This window comes from Cydia fagiglandana, chromosome 13, assembly GCF_963556715.1.
Source record: "Cydia fagiglandana chromosome 13, ilCydFagi1.1, whole genome shotgun sequence".
NCBI lineage: Eukaryota > Metazoa > Arthropoda > Insecta > Lepidoptera > Tortricidae > Cydia > Cydia fagiglandana.
The window spans coordinates 11,218,450-11,238,806 of record NC_085944.1 but is presented as its reverse complement, the minus strand read 5'-3'; the positions used below and the strand labels follow the sequence as shown (position 1 = coordinate 11,238,806).

At 38.6% G+C, this 20,357-nt stretch overlaps 1 protein-coding gene across 2 annotated transcripts in view; it reads right to left on the bottom strand.

Moving 5' to 3' along the window:
* LOC134670259 (glutathione hydrolase 1 proenzyme-like) overlaps positions 1–19,944 on the bottom strand; it is a 38,774-nt gene extending 18,830 nt beyond the window's left edge. The window contains exons 1-5 of one of the 2 annotated variants that reach the window (XM_063528003.1): positions 19,900–19,944; positions 4,258–4,422; positions 3,145–3,396; positions 1,136–1,291; positions 258–458 (exon numbers count right to left, since the gene is read on the bottom strand). In XM_063528003.1, the coding sequence (XP_063384073.1) occupies positions 258–458; positions 1,136–1,291; positions 3,145–3,396; positions 4,258–4,422; positions 19,900–19,907 (782 nt within the window). In that variant the 5' untranslated portion in view covers positions 19,908–19,944. Of the gene's footprint in view, positions 1–257; positions 459–1,135; positions 1,292–3,144; positions 3,397–4,257; positions 4,423–6,382; positions 6,555–19,899 lie in introns of those variants that run through there. The other variant, XM_063528004.1, reaches the window with a different exon arrangement.
* Between the last annotated feature and the right edge of the window lie 413 nt (positions 19,945–20,357).

Sequence of the window (20,357 nt, the reverse complement as noted above, 5' to 3'; positions counted from 1 at the left end):
CTATGAGAAATTTACGCTACTTTTTTGAAATTTCTACATTCTCTAGTTTTCAATGAAATTACGGCCTTTTAGCTTAGGAGAGCAGCGTTGTATCCGCAGCCCCGCAGTATACAACTTCAGCATTACCTACATCTCATTTCAATAAAGCAAATTTCATACCTACCAAGATAAAACAAGGACTCGACAATTTCAGTAATCAGAGATTTTCGATTCAAATAGCATAGTGAGATTAACGAATTTAAATTAGAAACTGGTACCTGTATTGCCTCATGTCCTCCTCCGTGATGATCCCGCCGAAGCGCTCGATGTCGCGGACGAGCGCGGCGGTGAGCGACCCGTTGTGCATCGCCGCCGGACCCTCCTCCGCGATCACGTCCAGGGTCCGCGCCAGCGTCGGCTCCACGATTGTGTCGCCCTCCTTGTACACTTCGCTCGTCGCTGGATTCACGTACAACTCGCTGTCAGAGGAAAATATTTGGGTCACAACAAATTGGCTACTTTTTTAGTTTGGATTCTATCTAGTCAATAAGAACCTGTGGGGAAGCGCTACTTATCCAATCAGAATATAGAAATATAGAAAAATAAAATCGTTGTTGCTGGCAACACAGAGAGAAGGAGTTGTGAAACTAAATATTAAACTAAGTGATTACTGATTACGTTACTACTGTACCTAAAGTATCGTGAGCCTTCTAGCTTAAACTTGGCAGAATGAATAGTATAACAATCAGCAACAACGTATCATTATCGTACACCGTCGAGCAGCTTCGCCACCCCAAAATCCTGTCGCTGTAGGTCGCCAGCACTCGGCCCATGTACTCGGTCACTCGGTGGCCCTTCCGGCAAAGCTCGGCTGTGGGACGGACCAGCACGCAACTTGTCTCACCTAATGGATGACTCTGCCTTGATCCTGTCGCTGTAGGTCGCCAGCACTCGCCCCATGTACTCGGTCACTCGGTGGCCCTTCCGTCACAGCTTGGCCGTGGTCGCACCAGTACGCAACTTGTCTCACCTCATGGATGGCTCCGCCTTAATCCTGTCACTGTAGGTCGCCAGCACTCGCCCCATGTACTCGGTCACTCGGTGGCCCTTCCGTCACAGCTTGGCCGTGGTCGCACCAGTACGCAACTTGTCTCACCTCATGGATGGCTCGGCCTTGATCCTGTCGCTGTAGGTCGCCAGCACTCGCCCCATGTACTCGGTCACTCGGTGGCCCTTCCGGCAGAGCTCGGCTGTTGGACGGACCAGCTCCGCCCAGGGCAAGCGGCCGTATTCCCGATATAATTCGCCGTAGCTGAAAAATACACTTTTTTAAGTAAAAGTTCAACTCTATAATATTTTACAGTGAGCGCGCCTTGATTTAACGTCTATGCTTTAACTGTTGTATCTATTAAATTATCTATAACAAGGCTAGCCACAGTTACAGAATGAGAGAACAACTGAAAATCTAGTGTGGATGAAAAATTTAATCCTATGGTTATTACTTATTAATTTTATCACTATTCTTGAAATACCAGGTACTTTAATTTCTTCGAATTTTATCGGTTTAAATCGTCAGTACTTACGGCTGTTAATCATAATTTTGCTTACCTACTTAACTACATGTTTGTAGGAATCTAAATCCCAAATGAGATGAAGACGTTCCACAGATGAAGGCCGTTTTAAATGTCCTAATGTGGGCGTTAATTCTAATTCGAATCAACATTCGGATGCAAACGGATGTTATGGGCACACCTAAACGTATGTATAATTGTTATTCCGAGTTATTATGCCAAGGCGTATTTAAACCGTTCTTAGCTAAGCAGTAAATTGAGCCGCTTCGTGGCACGTCTTCCAAATCGGAGGTCGTGTGTCGAACCAATGAGATCCTTGGAACAATCGGTAAAGGAAAACATTGCGAGGAAACAAAATTAATTGAAATAATAACGTTTAGTTTTCCCTATGAGTTCGGTAGACTAAAATGTCATTTCATAGTATGAATATAAAATAACATTTCATACTATGAAACGTCATTTTAGTCTACCGAATAAAAAAATAGTCTTTAAAAAGAACTACTACCTGCGTAAATTCTTATGGACCATGGGCTTCTGCAACCGGGAAAAGCGCTACAATGAGGAAAATGCCTAGGTGCTTTTTGTGGATGTGACAACAGGACATAATTGACATAATATACTCGCTTTAATCAGAGTGTGACACTCAATGAAAAGACCTTGCACAGCATTGTTTGACCACTATATAGGCAAACGTACACTATAAGTACTAAACTATAATAGAACTATTTTTATTGTTATTTTCGTCGCACGTTAAGCAAGGTGACTTTTATGAGAGGAATAATTTTAAGTGGAATTCATAAGAGACAGCCTACTGTAGGCGAGTTGTCAAAAATGTTCAATCCGCCCGCTCATCGCAGTCTTAGGGTCTCCCCAAATATATCGACGCGCATTCGGCGAAAGCCGATAGGAAAAAGCTTTATGTCCGCGCAATAAGAGCGAAAAAGTCGTCGTTCGGCTCGGCTCGCATCGGCCGGCGCCGGCCGACGCGTCGTCGGCTTCTTCGCTCTTATTGCGTGGACATAAAGCTTTTTCCTATCGGCTTTTGCCGAATGCGCGTCGATATATTTGGGGAGACCCTTACGCTTCTGCTGCATAATTATATTCGCGACTTTTACCTTCGCTAGGAAGCCGTCCCCTGTCCAGCAATATGCAGTAACAAACGCATAATAATCATTAGAGATGCAACGGGTATTTGTTTAGCCGGATACCGGACACCGGATATTCGGCCCGACCATCGGCCGAATATCCGGTATCGGTTTTCGGAATTCCGGTAACCGTACATTTCGGCTTTTCAGGTGCGCATTCTGCAGGTTTGACCTGTTCCTAGAAAACGTTCGCACGGACTCATTTCTAGGTTCAAAATGAGTGCGCGTGCAATTCAGTGGAATGATTAAATTGTTTTAAAATAATAAACAAGTACAATTATGACCGTGTCTGTTTTTTAAATCCAATTTGTTTACTCCGAAATCAAGCAATGCTACTATCCGGTATCCGGCCGGATAGTAGGTCACTATCCGGTATCCGGTCGGATAGTAAAATAATGGCCGGATACCGGATATACGGTGCGTCTCTAATAATCATAGCTTACGCTTACCCTCGCAGTTCCCCTGGAACGGCGATCGCGAGACCGCCGACTGTGGAGGACGCGTTGTCGTACATGTTGACCGTGGTGGCCAGCGGCGCCCGCTCGCGCGCGTTCAGGACCCGCACCCGTCGCGTGCTCGCGTCGTACACCGTTGCCAAGAAGCCACCGCCTAAGCCCATACATTGTGCGCAGCCTAGACCCTCGCAGAAGAGCGTGGCGATCGCCGCGTCGACGGCGCTCCCGTTCTTCTCAAGTATCGAGCTGGAAAACCATAATGGTTTAAGGCCTGTGCACACCGGACGGGGGAGCGTAGACGTGCACGTGCACGTGCGCGTTGTAGTATAAGTACATATCCTTATGAGAGACGGCACACCGCTTGCGTGTGCGGCTCCAGCATTTTGGCGCACGCACACGTGCACGTCACGCACACGCAGCCGGTGTGCTCTGGCCTTTAAAGAGGCTGGCACTGTGGCGATTCGTAGGTAATATAATGTTCTAAGGGCCCACACTAGCGTCTTATGAGCGTCGGCGTCTAGTTAGGCGCTATGGAAAATGGCGTCGTCGTGCAGTTGCGTCAGGCAGCGGTCATAGAGTTGACTTAGATGCCGACTCTCGGGAGACGGTAAGTGTGGGGTAACCCTAAATAGTAAACCGGATTGCGTTTAGTTTATGTCCGTCATAAAGTGGTCGTAATTTGCGGTCATATATTTACCTCTCGGTACACAAAACGACGATTGCTATTTACCCGACATAAATACGATCGAAGGCTTAGACACATACTTTAGGTACATCAGATGCTCCATGAGATAAACAGAGGTGCCTTGATTTACCGTCTCCAATTTTCCCTCAATTGGACTGCGTTATAACGAACTACGTAGTTCGTTATTCCATAACGCAGTCCAATTGCTCAAAGGTTAACTGGAAGAGATCCCCCTTTGTACTAATGACGAATGTTATTTTTCCGGTATTATTTTGATTTTTGTACAATAAAATGTTTTACTAGGTGCTTTACCAGCATGGCCATGCACCAGCGCGGCCACGACCACCGCCGCGATCACGACGCTAATCCAACAGCGCGGCTTCCGACAACTCTAGTACACAGGCCTAGAAGCGGTAACTCACCGTCCGATAGCTGCGCACTCGTGTCCATTGGCGGCGACGGCGGCGCGCGCGTACCGAGCGTGGATGCCGTCCTCTGCCCACGGCTGCACCACCAGCAAGGCCACCAGCGCGGCCACGACCACCGCCGCGATCACGACGCTAATCCAACAGCGCGGCTTTCGACAACTTTGTGACAAACAATTAATGATTATGGATACACAATGATTTAAGACTATATCACAATTACTTATGACTCAATTTTTTACGGAACCGTTCATTTTGTGTTGTCGCACGCACACTTTTCAGGGTATGCGCTTTATGTAGGCAAAAAAAGGCGTTTAGATTCTTATGGATTTACGTAAGTATATTTGCGACGTTTATCTTCGCTAGGAAGCTGTATGGCCTGTATGCCGTCCAGCACTATGCATAACTAACGTATATACCTCAATGAAATAAATAGCTTATAATAATTTTATTAATTCACTCGAAATAGCAGAACTTTACCGACCGACTGTTTGAGGCTAATTTTAAATAGGTAAGTACACATTAGAGCGATTTCACACTGTCCGATCTGATATCGGATTTACGGACGCGGCATAAATAAAAGCAATTACAAAATTTGAATATGTATTTAAAAATAACAATTTGAAAAATTTATAAATATGAGCTCAGCTCAGCCTCAGCATAATGTAGTGAGTTGACTACATCGCACAGGTACTTTATTAGATTTTGTACGTAGTTACCTATGATCTTTGTGACTTAACATCGGACAAAAAAGTTATGGAGGCCAAGGCCGCAGTGTTAAAGTGCAGATTTACCTGTTTATTAACATTTTGTCTGATAAATCGTTTTCACTTAATTAATACACGAACAATATGCTAGACTGGAACACTCTTAAGCAAATAATAAAATCTGCGTTGTATGAAACTGCAGGCTAGACGCAAATTAAAAATGTAATAAGACACATAATGTATGGGAATACCCTGAGCTACAAAAAACGAGAGTTCGCTCGAAAACGTGATATCAAACTGGTTGTATGCACTGTAGGTAGCTGAATTTATTCTCTGCGTATTTCTTTACCTTAGAAGCTGACTAAGCTAATTGCGTCAATTCTAGGGTTTTTATACTTTATTGTGACTTTGTCATAGGTACACATAGGGGACGATATAGTGTAGTTTTCAGCAGTAACGTAATGGTTTTGTCCAATCATTTATGGCTAATACGAATATGACTAGTTCCGTGACGTGTCTTAACATACAAACTGATTTTCAAATTGCTATAATTTTAATACACCTGCAAAATTAGGAGAGCGAACAAACACCAATAGGCACGATAGCAATATCGATTATACGCTTCGATCGATTGCTCGATAGAAGGAAATTTTGGGAGTGAAAGTTGTGATGAGAGCATGACACCCTTAACGTTTGCAATCTGATAATCTGTCTCTGATAATGATTTAAATTTACTTTACATACTTACCTACCTATATTTTGGAGTAACGACGACCAAGACTAGGTACACTTTTATAAAGCAATGTAAAATAAATAAAAATATTCGGTAGTGGTTTACGAAGACCACATCAGCAATTCAACAGCATATTTAGAACAAGCATCATAAGAACTAGATGATAGATTATCATGAGCATTAGTAGGTATACTAGAGTTAAACCAAGATAAGTATGCAACGATTTTCATAGAGTCAGACCAAGAATAGTCTGCAGCGGACTTGATAGCACACGCAGTCATGCAGTGTGTTATTTCAAACTTCAAACTTCTTTGAAATTATTACCTAAAAATAACACTTGCACTGCGTATGCTATCAAAATCGTTGCAGACTTTTCTTGGTTTAACTCTACAATAATTTCTGCCGATATAAGTAAAGTACCTAAGTAAGTAAGTAGTGCAGGGAAAGATCGAAGGCACCAGGCCACGTGGTAGATCACCAATGAGATGGACAGACCAGATCAAGGCCGCAACTAAGTGCTCGGTTTACGAATGTACCCGGAAAGCTGCAGTCCGCGACGAATGGCGCCGTATTAGTAAGATCATCACTCATCGAGATTTACAATGATGACCACGACCACTCTGGCAAGAGTGTACCGACTAAGAAGAAGAAGTAAAGTACCTACCTATATAACCGTACTTACGTTCACTATAAATTGTAGTTTAGCAAGTGATAGTGGCGTCAGCTGTTCAAGTAATTTGACAGCATCGCCTTGGAGCCTTTTACTCTGTTAACAGCAAATTTGGTTTCAATTTCGTGTTGTTGGTTTATCGATAATTTAAACTAGCTATTTTATTTATACAACTGACATAACCGAAAATATATCTGTCAAACTAAATGGTTAATTTACGACATTTCTTTTAAAAAAGGTTGTATTGACGTTTGATATATTTGTCATCACGAAACTTTTCCAGCCGGCTCTCTTGTGTACTTATAGTCCAAGTATTAGTCTCGCAAGCTCGCAATAGGTAAGAAAAATAATGTGAATTGGAATTTTGGCGCAAAAAAGGCGTAGAAAATATAATTTTTATCAAGTTAATATGCGACGATTGCGACGTGACGTCAAGTGGCGAAAGCTGTTTCAACTATTACTTTTGATTCAATAGTCTGTGCGGGCGGAATCTGTGCGGAAAAAGAAGAGTCGTGAAATGTAGGGGAGCCCATACATTCTACGACTCTTTTTAGGGTTCCGTACCCAAAAGGTAAAACGGGACCCTATTACTAAGACTTCGCTGTCCGTCCGTCCGTCTGTCCGTCTGTCTGTCACCAGGCTGTATCTCACGAACCGTGATAGCTAGACAGTTGAAATTTTCACAGATGATGTATATATATATTTCTGTTGCCGCTATAACAACAAATACTAAAAACAGAATAAAATAAAGATTTAAGTGGGGCTCCCATACAGCAAACGTGATTTTTGACCAAAGTTAAGCAACGTCGGGCGTGGTCAGTACTTGGATGGGTGACCGTTTTCTTTTTGCATTTTTTTCCGTTTTTTTTTGCTTTATGGTACGGAACCCTTCGTGCGCGAGTCCGACTCGCACTTGCCCGGTTTTCTTTCCGTACAGACCCTAAATGGCACGCACACACCAACCAAAATAAAACCGCTGATGATCTAAATGACTTCGATTGCAACCAATGATTGTAACTAAATATTATGTATTTTCTAGTTAAATTTCTTTAATGAATATTTTAATGTTCGTTGGCAGACTTAAGTAGTTCATTTAGATAACATTTTCATACAACTGATGCCGTTAATGATGCGTGTATGATTGACATTGGCACGTGATAAGTAATTTAATCTAATCATTTATATTTAAGTTTAGTTTTTAATTAGTTTTATGTTTAGATTATGTAGTGTATTTTTAACTGTTTGCCTAATAAATTACATGAATATTCTTTTTCGCAACCATAAATAAATAATAATCCTTTTTTATCATCATTCATAAATTGGGTACCTAAGTACGTATTTCACAACACTATAGAGGCTGCCGCTGCAATTTTGAACTAGAGAGACGATGTCTACTAGGTACCAGTTTTTTTAGGGTTCCGTACCCAAAGGGTAAAACGGGACCCTATTACTAAGACTTCGCTGTCCGTCCGTCCGTCCGTCCGTCCGTCTGTCATCAGGCTGTATCTCACGAACCGTGATAGCTAGACAGTTGAAATTTGCACAGATGATGTATTTCTGTTGCCGCTATAACAACAAATACTAAAAACAGAATAAAATAAAGATTTAAATGGGGCTCCCATACAACAAACGTGATTTTTGACCAAAGTTAAGCAGCGTCGGGAGGGGTCAGTACTTGGATGGGTGACCGTTTTCTTTTTGCTTTTTTTTTGTTTTTTTTTTTTGCATTATGGTACGGAACCCTTCGTGCGCGAGTCCGACTCGCACTTGCCCGGTTTTCTTACCATACAGGATGCAGTTATGAGTTAGGGAAGGCAAACCAAGCCTATATTTTTAGTTCTCATTCCACCGCATACCGAAGTAGCTGCGAATGCCATTTCCATGCGAACGAATTACGGCGCGATTCGGGAAATTAATTAGAGATTAACTAGATACGATATAGTAAACATATATTATCTTCACTATTTCATATCTAGTGAATCTCTAATTCATTTTCGGAATCGCTGCGCCAGCCGCCATATTCGCCATAAGGTACCTTTTGTAGTGGAACGTCACATATCTTTATTATTTCATATCTAGTGAGTCTCTAATTCATTTCCCTAACCGAGCCGTTAGTGTCAACCTGTAACGTAGATTTTTTTACGTACCTAATACAGTTATGTGTTCAGGTTGTAAGAGGTCGTGCTATTACCACACTAAATTAGCCCCATGTGTGGTGACCGCGACTTGTCTTACTCTACCTTGTAAATCTTTTAATATCTTGTATTGTAGTTAAGGGTTAAGGTGATCTGTGAGACAGGCACGTGCGGTATTCTTGTGTCGTCGTAATTTTCCTTGTGTTTACTAATATCAATTGAGAATGTCGGAGACGTGACATAACTATAAATATGTAAGTACCATTACAACTGTTTCTGTAGGTTTATGTCTGTTAATCTGTTTAATGTTTTATGTGTTAATATACTCGAACTATGTTTCGAACGCCTTATAATTTGGAACGCCTTATCGTGACCGGTAAAATAGAGGGAAAAAGGCCTAGGTGTAGAAGTCCCAAACGATGGTCGGACCAAATAGCGGAGGAACTAAAAATACCTGTCAGCGACGCACTCCACCAAGCTACAGAACGGGACCGATGGAGACAACTAGTTGACGGAATCAAACGGAGTCACGATCCTCAGCAATGAGGGACCGATTGAAGAGAGAGAGACTCGAACTATATAAGTTCGTTTGTTATGCCGCCGATTCCAGGGAATTATATTAGTAGGTTATTTATAAAGTCAGCCATAACAATGGTATGCCTAAGTAAATCACTAGTCAGGCAAGAACATAAATAGTAATATTTGAACTGAATGACTACTCTACAGCCCACATTTCCTAGTTAAGTCAGGCGTGGCTCACTCCGCGATTTCGTCGCTTTGCTACAGGTAGCTAAAAGTACATCCGTTCGACCCCTATTTTGGGGTTTGCCATTTGCGTGGCGCTGTCGCCACCTAGCGGCCATATCTGTGCTGATCGTAACAGACGCGTTTTGTTAGAGAGTGAGTCTTCTGTACCTAGTACTATTATTTATTCTGTAGTTAAGTGCGAAATCTGCACTTACCTACCAAGTGAACGAGTAGGTACGTACAATGATAGTAATCCGGCGGGCTTAACTCCCGTCTATTTCCATCGAGTGGTGTTAAAAAGTACTTAACGTTTGCTTTATTGCGCTATCAATACGTTCCTGATACGCCCGCAGAACCAATAATAAATTATCTAACTACTTAATTATTAATTTAACCCTCCGCGTTTTTTATTCATCATCATCATCATCTCAGCCACAAGACGTCCACTGCTGAACATAGGCCACCCCCTTGACGTTTTTTATTAGACGTTTGAGACGTTTTTTATTAGACGGCTAAAATAAAATCACTTATTCTCGATTTTTTCGTATATTTTAATGATTAAAACAATGAGTAATACAGTGAACAATGAGAATATGACATCTATTAGATATCTTTTAGACATCACCAAGATACGATAACGATATATTTAAGATCTAACCAGTCAAATTTGACGTTTGCGCGATTCTGGAGATAGAGTCTGTGCGGAAAGAGAAGAGTCGTGGGATTTGAGGGCGCGCCAGTGCTATTTTATGGTTTTTGCTATGCTGACAACACTGGTCACGTGATTATAGTACGACACTAAAGGTCATGATACTTGTACCCCTTTTGTTCCGGTTTTTTACCATGGCTTACTAAACGTAGCCTGGTGGTGGTGTCGGCTCGTCAAATCAATCCTCTGATTTAGCGCAGGCACTAGTTTTCTTTTTAAAACACACTTTTGTTTTTATGTTTCAGATACTAAAAAGTGACAGTGCGATTGACAAAACTGCTAAAACTAGTTTAGATTCTGCCCAATACAACTGTAATTTTAGTACCAAACAAGATAGAGTCTCATTTATGTACTACCTAATCTGTGCAGTCCAACAGTTATTTTAATACAAAACCGGGTAGATCGGGTAAAAATTGGGCATTAGAACTGTAATTTTACTATCTGGGATATATTTCACCCATTGTAAACTTGACTTGTAATGTATGTGTACATTATTAATAATAAATATGAATATGAATAAAAATAGTGCATAAGTAGGTAGGCCTTATTGGGATATGTCCGGTTCTCTCATCTCACGATATTTTACTTCGCCGAAAAGTCTGCTAAATATGAAATACTTATAATTTCGTAACTAACAGAACCTAGTAAACGAACTTACAAATAAAGAAATATTTTTATGAAAAGGTTTTATTCTTTGTAATCGACGTCTGAATTAAAATATTCAATGTCACTTATGTTTGAGCTAGCTTCAGAACAACCAGGGACGGATGTGAGGAACTGGATGTGCTTGAATCCGGCACGTAGATTACGAATTCTTGCATATCACCTACTTAGCGGTCTTTTATTCGAGATACCGTAGGTACTTTTACACAATCCTGAAAAAAAATTACATATAAATATGCATAAAATGGAAAGTATCAAGACTATTTGTCAGTTATTTTAAAGATCATGAATGACCTGCATATTTAATTTTATGAAAATTAATAGTTATATTTTGAATGAATATACTTACCGATTATTTACCGGAGACAAGTTACTTAGGGGGCTTATTAAATAGGTAATTAAACACGTTCCGCGACTTTTTGTAAGTCGATAGTCGGCTTTTAGCCGTTTTCTTCCCGCTGACAAAACCGAACAATGTTAAATATAATTTTTCTTGTGGTTTTATGTACGGTTTCATCGTGTTTTGAAAATATTTTATACATAAAACTTGCGGTTTTTGTTAATAAAAATATACAATGACAGAAGTTTGTTTACTTTTTACAAGACAGGTGTCAAAGGTTGGATTGCCATATAAAATTTAAAATGTTAGTTCCCGTTTCTGCCACGACTCTTCTCTTTCCGCACAGACTCTACTCTTGAACGATTTCCACAGGATATGACTTAGAGATCCAATTCACATCTAATAGATATCTTACTCTATCTAACGTAAAAGTGACATTTGTTGCCCGAATTGCGCAGCAAAAGAGAACTAGTTGATATCTAAACTATAACGTATCTAGAATGGATCTAGTACGTGTCGTCTCTTGTGAATATGTTGAAGTTCGAATACGGCAGTATGAATTGACCCGCACGTGCTATGTTTTGAAGTGCGTTATCATAATTCTCATACCTTAGATAAGTAGCTCATAATATAATAAAGCAAATCTCCAACAATCTATGTTAATCGCTGAAATTACGTGGTAGAGCAGTCAAAGTAAGTATAGGTATTGTCAACCTTAACGTCGAAGATATTTTATTAGTTATTTTATCGTTTCATTGTTATGACAAAATATCTTATTATATATTATATGCAACAGTGTAAACAAAGTACAAATGTAGTGCATAATTTTGTACAATTATGCATTACATCTGTACTAACTTTCGTTCTCGACTGCAACTCCGCAATGAGGACTGAATTAAGTAATAAGTTTGTATGTTTTCAATGTTTTTTACAGTAGGTACATACGAGTATAATATATAGTGCTACTTTCAAGCACTAGTACGGAAATAAGCACTTTCCGTGCATATATTGAATGTACTGTAAAGCGTTGTAGGTACGATACACGTGTGAATAGGTAATTTCCTACTTTCCGCACTTGTATCGTAAATAACTATTATAGCCTACTGTTTTCAGCGGTGATAAACTTAAGGAATAATAGATGCCATTCGGCATGTGCTTTCTGAAGACATCATAAAATAAAACTTTACCGCCCAGACGGTTGATGTTTTTCATGGTAGGAATCTATTGCCTGATAGTGATAGGATAGGAGTGATAGGTACAGTCACCTGCAATAATATGTCACTCTTCGAAGGCCGCAAAAATATGTGACACGCTCTTATGGCTCCACAAATAAGGGACAAAGTGATGCACTATGCGAATGTGGCGACCTACAAACAATGCAACACATGATGTATAGCGGAAGCAGTTATAAAGTTGACCCAAAAAATTTTTATTAAGCTTTGAGCTTCATCACATATGTTCCTTGAGTAATTCTAAGCATTTCAAGCCTGGGAGGCAATAAGAAATGTGTGTCTACTCGGATTTGTAATGGATTCAAACTTTCAACCCCTTTTTAACCCTGTTAGGGGATGAATTTTACAAAACGCTGAAATTACTTTTCCTGTCTTTTAATAATATCCCCAAATAGAAAGATTCAAGTCTCGCGTTCGAAATTTTTTTTGATATCCATACAAACTTTCAACTCCTTTTTCACCACCTTAGGGGATGAATTTTCAAAAACGCTGAAATTAGTTTTCTTGTATTTTAATAATATATCGTTTTACGAAGTTTCAAATTCCTAGCTTAAAATAAAACTTGAACCCCATACAAACTTTCATCCCCTTTTTAACCCCCTTAGGGGTTGAATTTCTCAAAATCGCTTTTTATCTCTGGTACACTTTATAAATGTAATCTAGTGTGCAAATTTCAACTTTCTATCTTTTGTAGTTTCGGCTCCGCGTAGCAAAAATCTCCAACCAAATTTTTCACCTTTTTACGTTTTTCTTGTAAATTTACTATGAAATTGAAAAAAACAAATATCAGCAATGAATTCTACGTCTTTGGTTTATACGAAAATGATACCAAACTTGCCCTAGTACCCACCAGGATCAGAGTAGATTTTTTTTAAAGATGACGGGTGGCGGCCTTCTTTGTACCCCACCGTCCCCCCCACTTCAGGCTAGAAATGCTTAGAATTACTCAAATATCAGATGTGATGAAGCTCATAGCTTAATAAAAAATTTTTGGGTCATGTATGGCAGCGTTACATAACTGACTCCAGTAGTAGTGTTCCTGTCCAGCTATGTGCACTACAGAAGACCTCATAGGGGCTGTCCATAAATTACGTCATCGATTTTTGACCCCCTTCCTAAAATCATCATACGTCATGCTCCCCCCCCCCCTAGTTTGAAATGACGTAATTTATGAACAGTCTCATAAGAGCTACCCCCCGGGGGTTAGAGGTGGTAAGATATAGGCAAAATACTATTTAGTTATGATCCCTTCACACGACAAAAAGAAGGTGACTTGCATTGCCTACAAATAAGCAATTTGATTATCCTTGTGAATTAGGTAATTGATTTTCATGACTTCCATGTTTGTAGGTATCACCATCAGAACTATCAGAAGCAAGACATTATTTTCAGTTGATCCTCTTTCTTACACACTGAATATTAGCTAGCTTTTAGCTTCGACATTAGTAAATTTGAATAATTATTTAACTATACAATACATAACATAGCCCAGAGTTTCTCAAATTTATAATATAATCTCATGTCACGCTTTCTAATAGGTCGATTACGAAATCTATACAATCCCTGACCAGCAATGTACAAATTGCAGAACATTCCCAAAAAGCGGAAACGTTCTCGAGAATGTTCTCAGAACATTCCTGCAACATGGAAATTTTTGTTTAAACAAGAGAATATACTTGAAATAAAGTTTAAATAGGCATAACTTAAAACTAAATGTTATTATGCATATATTATTGTCTATTACAGTTAGCTATTTTGTTGATGTGATAAATTTACCAATAAGTTGCTTAAATTCTCACTGTATATCAGAGAACATTTCGACTTTCGACAATATTATCCAAAATTTTTTTTTGTTTCATTAGAATCTAGAGGCCTCTATCTCCCGCCATGTCAAATCTCAGCGCGCTCGGACCAACTTGAAAAAAATAAAAAAAAAAATCGGCCATTTTGATTTTTTTTAATGCAGATTGTTTTGTCTCAGGGCCCTCTATGACATTTGGTCGAGCACCCTCCACCTATCACGTACCGTTTAAAAGTTGCCATACAAAATAAAAGTGGCCAGTTTTTCCGCAATTGTAGCATTTTTCCAAAAAAAATTTTTCATAAGTATCTAGGGGGACCCCGAGATTCCGTGACCAAAATTTCAGCACGCTAGGACAAAATTTAAAAAGTTTAAAAAAAAGTCGGCCATATTGAAAAAAAATGACTGCGTTAAAAACTGCCAGGGTCCCTCTATGACATTTGGTCGAGCACCCCCCACCTAAGTCTGACCGTTTGGCCGGGCCGTCATACATTTTTTTGACCGGAAGCGGACGACCAAAAGTCGGAGGGTTAGGACTACACCTAAACTATTGTGAATATTCATGGTATAAACTACGATAAATAAATAAATTCTCGTTCTCGAGAACATTCTCAGAAGTTACCGAGAATTTCTCATGTGGAAAGTTTCGCAACTTTGGAAAGTTCTCGTGCGTGCATTGCTATCCCTGACCAAGTATTTGGATCGTATTTCTACAGATCGTATTTCTTTGTGGTCTACAAAACAGAGAAGCCAACTTCTGGACTGGAGAGTAAAGGTAGCCTTCGAAAGTCTTCGTAGATTTTTTTTAATGTAATTTTAAAGCAAGCTTGTATCGCTTACTTTTCTTTAAACAATCGTCTACTGCGAATATTTAAAGTTTGCGTTGTTTTACGTATCACAGATCTTCAAAGGTAACCTTCGGTAGTTTCGGAGTAACTTTCGGTCTCCATCATGTTAGGCACTAATGAAACATATTTTAAATATTAATAAAGAACTATATTTCCACTCTTCTAACTACTACGTCACACATAAATTGTTCATAACCCTTAACGCTTGTGCTTATGGCTTAGATACGAGGTAAGCTGTTCTTTTTTTTAGCATTAGAAAGAACTCCGCAGAAGCAAGCGTGCAGTTTTTATCAGGCTCTTTAATTGTTAATAATTATTGAATTATCTAATGTAGCATGGTCAATACATACAATTTACTTCAAATTATTACCGCTAAAAGTGCCGAATTTGGAACCACAAGCTTACTTCTGCGAAGTTCTTTCTAATGCTAAAAAAAACGAACTATATAGGTACTGACTTTCAAGTGACCTTTTGACAGATGTCATTACATATTTCATGTACCGTCTCGTACACATCATCAGATCAGTTCAACTCGACGTCATCTATGGACGTCATCATAATTTTGCATTGTCACGTACCTGATAAATGATAAGATAAGTATGCCAAATTTCAGTACAATCAGATACAGATATAAGATAAGTAACAATTGCACGTACGGTCAGCCAAGAAAGTGTTCTACCACTTTTCGGCTCTATCAATCAGATGATAGTCGAAAAGTGGTAGACCACTTTCTTGGATGACTGTACCTAAATAAAAGGTTGTAGGAGAAATGACGTCTTAATACGCGAACACTACATGGTCGACAATACTGTCAATATTAGAGAATACGTAACATTTCTTATCAAACTATGCTATTGTTGTCTCCTGGCTGACATACATATACTAATATTACTAACCACCACCCTTGTACCTGTTGCAACGCCATCTACTTTATTCTCTGAGAGGCGTGTCTTTATTATAAAGGTTATGGATCTCTTATGCTATTACATAATTAACTTGTAATAGCTAATATCGAAACTCCATTACGTAAATTCCTATTTTTCGCACTTGTATCGTGTATGTACTACATATTACTCTACTAGCTTCTGGGATGGGATGGGGATGATGATGATGATTGATTGATTCTATCCATATCTAAAAATAGTTTCTTATATCCTGTGTCCTTATATTAATCTTAGTTGTAGGAAGGTTAATTCGTATTTCATACTGGTACCTACCTACTAACACATGTAATGTAGGTATGTGTATGAATGTTATAATTTAATTTAATTTTTTTTAACGTATGGACCTGGTTTGATATAAAGAATATTCATTCATTCATATATTCGTTCATATCGGTACCTAGTAGGGATATAAACACGTAGTAAATATACATATAGTATTATTTCCTGGAGCTTCGTATACTTACCTTGTCTTCTAATTATAGATCTGTATTTGTTAGCTAACTAGAGACATTTACAGTAGGTACTTATGTATATTGTATTGCATGTCTATAAAAAGAGCAAATAATGGTTTATCATTTCAGGAGTTACCGAGTTTTAGTTTTATTGCGTAAAACTTTATCTAGATGCCGTCTGTATAATTATGCGATATGAGTGTTATCACGACTTGATTATTATATGATCCAGGAATTAATAAAAAATTGCAATATCATTGTAGAACATTGTGATAATAAACATAATTATAAGGACAGGAAAATGTTTCCACTTTTCCTTCCTAGCGCGCTTTTCCTTCCTTTCCTGACTCGCGGCGTGATTTTTTAGATTTTAAGAAAACCGTCGGTAGTGTCGGTACATAAAGTCATAAGGAAGTAATCCTTTATCTAAATATTTAGGTACTAATACCAAAGCTATATCAGTTCTAATTATAATAATTTGGTAGCGTAATCGATAAATTATCATTAAAAAATGCGCATAATTATTTACCTGTTTCTTGGCAGATTGCGCAGACGTTATGCCTAATATTGCCTAGATATATTATGCAATATTAGACTTTGGTATATGTGTTATGTACGCCAGCATCAAAAATAAAGGATCAAACTACATATCAAAACTGTAGATATCTCTATTACATGTAGAACACATGTAATTGTAATTTTAAACGCGAACTTAAGACATCTCTATCTGGAAAAGTTATTAGGGTGGCAGATATTTTTAGCGCGTTGTTTCCTTACGATTAAAAGCTCCTCAGAAAACATTTCTTAAGGCTCTATAACGAAGCCTATATTAGGCTGCCTAATCTGTCTATTCTAATGGCCCTTACAAGAAATATTAAATTTCCGTCATTTTCTATATCTACAGGTTTCTGCTCGAGAATTCCCGAGGCGAGAAATCTCGAGAAATTTGTCCTAAGTCGAGACGGGAAAAAAATATTCAATGCCTCGAGAACTCGAGAAATAAATCTCTTGTGATAAGTAAAAAGATAACACGCGTATAACACATGATGTGTCTATAATGTATTTCTTTAGGTAGTTAAATAAATATGAACGATGTTTTTTTTAGGTTTTCAGGTAGGAACTTACTTAAAACCTTTATTACCAACCAAATAAAAAACTACCTTGATCCGTCCCGTATCCCTAGCTAGAAAGCTTTAACCGATTATCATGTTTTGAAACTTTTGAACTATCATGATTTATGACATTCATTTCGTGTCTTTTTATTGAAAAACGCTTTAAAAAAAATTGTAACGAATTATAGGACCATGTAAAAATTTTAATAACAAATATTACAAAACTAAATTACTAATTGATAAATCAAATCATCCCAATATATTCCTATTAGCAAAATATTACAATTTTAGCAGCTTTATTGTTACGTTGAGTAAGTACGAGTAATTAATATTACGTAGTAATACTTATGTAAGTTTTTTGTTAACTTAAATTGTTAAGTTAAATTTATTGACTTGAATATTGCTGCCTAATAAAATACCATATTGTAGTTTGTTTACATTTTGTTGAATACCTAAAGAAATACACTATAGCATAACACATTGCCGGTGCGCACGCCTGCACCTATAGTTTTTTTTGTTGTTGTATTTTTGATTATTAAGTGCAATTTATGGTGACTAAAAATGTACCATATGTTTGATTATTGATCTCACCTACGATTCCTACGAGTCTGATTTGTAAAAAAGCAAAAAAATTAAATAACATGGTGTTTTTCGGAGCTTTCAAAATTTCTCGAGATACTCGAGAAATCTTGGTCGAGAATTCCCGTGCCTCGAGAAATTAAAAAGGTCGAGAAACAAGAAACCCTCCTACCTACCTATATCAGCGAACCGCGAAGGTGAACGTCACAATAAATAATTATGTTTCAGCGCATCGCTGATTGTGTGTAGTTTCGGAAATGCATGTAATAACTGTCATAAGACGTAACATTCAAGGATGTGACTAAGGCCAGCGACCACCGTCACGGTTAAGCACCAGCACCAAAATAAAGGTCCCTCCCGTATTTCCTTCCGCTACGACGTAATAATAAATGCAGATAGAGTCTGTTTGTATAGATGCAGAAGGCGGTAATTTTGGACACGGCGCGTAAGTATAAGGTAGTACGTCGGTTCCTCGCTCTGGCCCTGACCACCGGCAACTTGGGCCCTGCCCCGCTGCCGGCGGCACCCTTAGGTTAGGTTTTTTATAATGTGTTTATTTATATACATTTTCTAATGTTTTGTAAGTGTTTTTATTTTGTATTTTTATACTCACATTTTAAAATCCTAACCTAAGAGTCAAGTTAAATAAATAATAATAATTAAGCCTATACCTATACGTCCCACTGCTGGGCATAGGCGACGACGACCACATCGACGTAATAAGCCACCGATAAACTTTCTATGGCCGATTAATTCACTGACGGTCACGCTCAAAGAGGCAAAAAGACTTTCATGAGCTCATTATAAAGCCATAAACTTACGCTACGTCTTACGTAGGCGAACAACGCGCGAACGCGGCGCGGCGCGGCGCGGCGAAATCAATCCTTTGATGCCCATAGAAGTGTCCTACGTAAGCGATCTCGTTGCGAACGCGGTGCGGCGCGATTTGCACGCGAATGTCAGGCGGCGCGGCGCGGCGCGGCGCGGCGGCGGCCGCTTTCGCCGCGCCGCGCCGCGCCGCGTTCGCGCGTTGTTCGCCTACGTAAGACGTAGCGTAACCGTGGATGGGGGAGTCCGGGAAACTTACCCACGTAGAAGATTAAACCACTTTAAGTATTAAAAAAAGTGCAAAACGCTAAACATTTATTTTTTGGCATGCCCTAATAGATTTATCGATAGGTGATATTGGAGTGCTGGTAAAGTAAATATTTTGATATTAGCACTTTTAATACAGTATAATATGTACGTAGTTAAAATATCCCACCTGGGCACTTTTCTCGGACTCCCCCTACCTACTAAGATCTTCATAAAGAAAACTATAATTATACACACCTATACAACATAAAGCCGAGCAATTTGCAATGTCGTGCCTATGTTATTTCGAAAGATGTGTAAAATTATGAAAATCGTTTCAACGGTGTTTGCAGACACAATTTGGTCTTCGAGAAAATTAACAATAATACATACAGAAAGTATTTATACTACATCGGTGGCAAATAAGCATACGGCCCGCCGGTGGCAAATAGCAGTAACCGTAGCCTAAGGACGAGGCTTTCCTCCTTTCTTTTTTTTCTTTCCTTTTTTGAAGAAAGTTTATCAATCACATATTATTAAATTTGTCAACCGCATTTACCTCATTCTATAAAAACAAAGCGTACCTATATTTTTATTGCGTTTATATTGCAATGGTGTCTGGATACCTAATAATTATGAAGTTATAGTAATACTCACGTCAATGCTTTTTATCATGAAATTTTATCATAAAGTGAGATTTTAAAGCTACCAATCACTCTTTATAATGCCGATTAAAGTATTAAAATGTTTCAATTTTAACGTTCGCGAACATTGTGATATTTATTGATAAATTAAAGCAATGTTGCCAAAAAATACTTATTCACAATTTCCCTTGACACATCAGTCACATCACACACACAAAACAATTGAAAATAAACAATTTGTAATCTCACCTAACCATTGTAGTGGTTTATAATGCGTCAGGTGTACCGCGGTCGTGCCGACTGACTGAATGGCAAATCGCGATACAAGGATATCTCTATCGTAATTGAGCAAGATCTCTAGAATGTAATAGTAACGCTAAGGTATTAGAAAGATAATAATGTAAATAAATAAAGGCAGATGACGACTTAGATTTGTTTGATATTGTGTCATTTAAATCTTGAAATCAATAAGTACCTATACTTACGTAGACCAGGTATTATTAATCTTGTACCTTTAAACTTTTCTTGTATATATAATTATTCATTAAAAAGAAACGGAATCGTCTCACGCCTAACTGCGAAATGGACATGCGCCAGCTAGCGGACGCCCATAAAAAATAATTTGTTTAAGGTGGTTCGCCTAGGTTACTCAAAACTTAACTCTCGCTAGATGGCACCACTTTTGCAAAATTTCAGATTTTATTTTT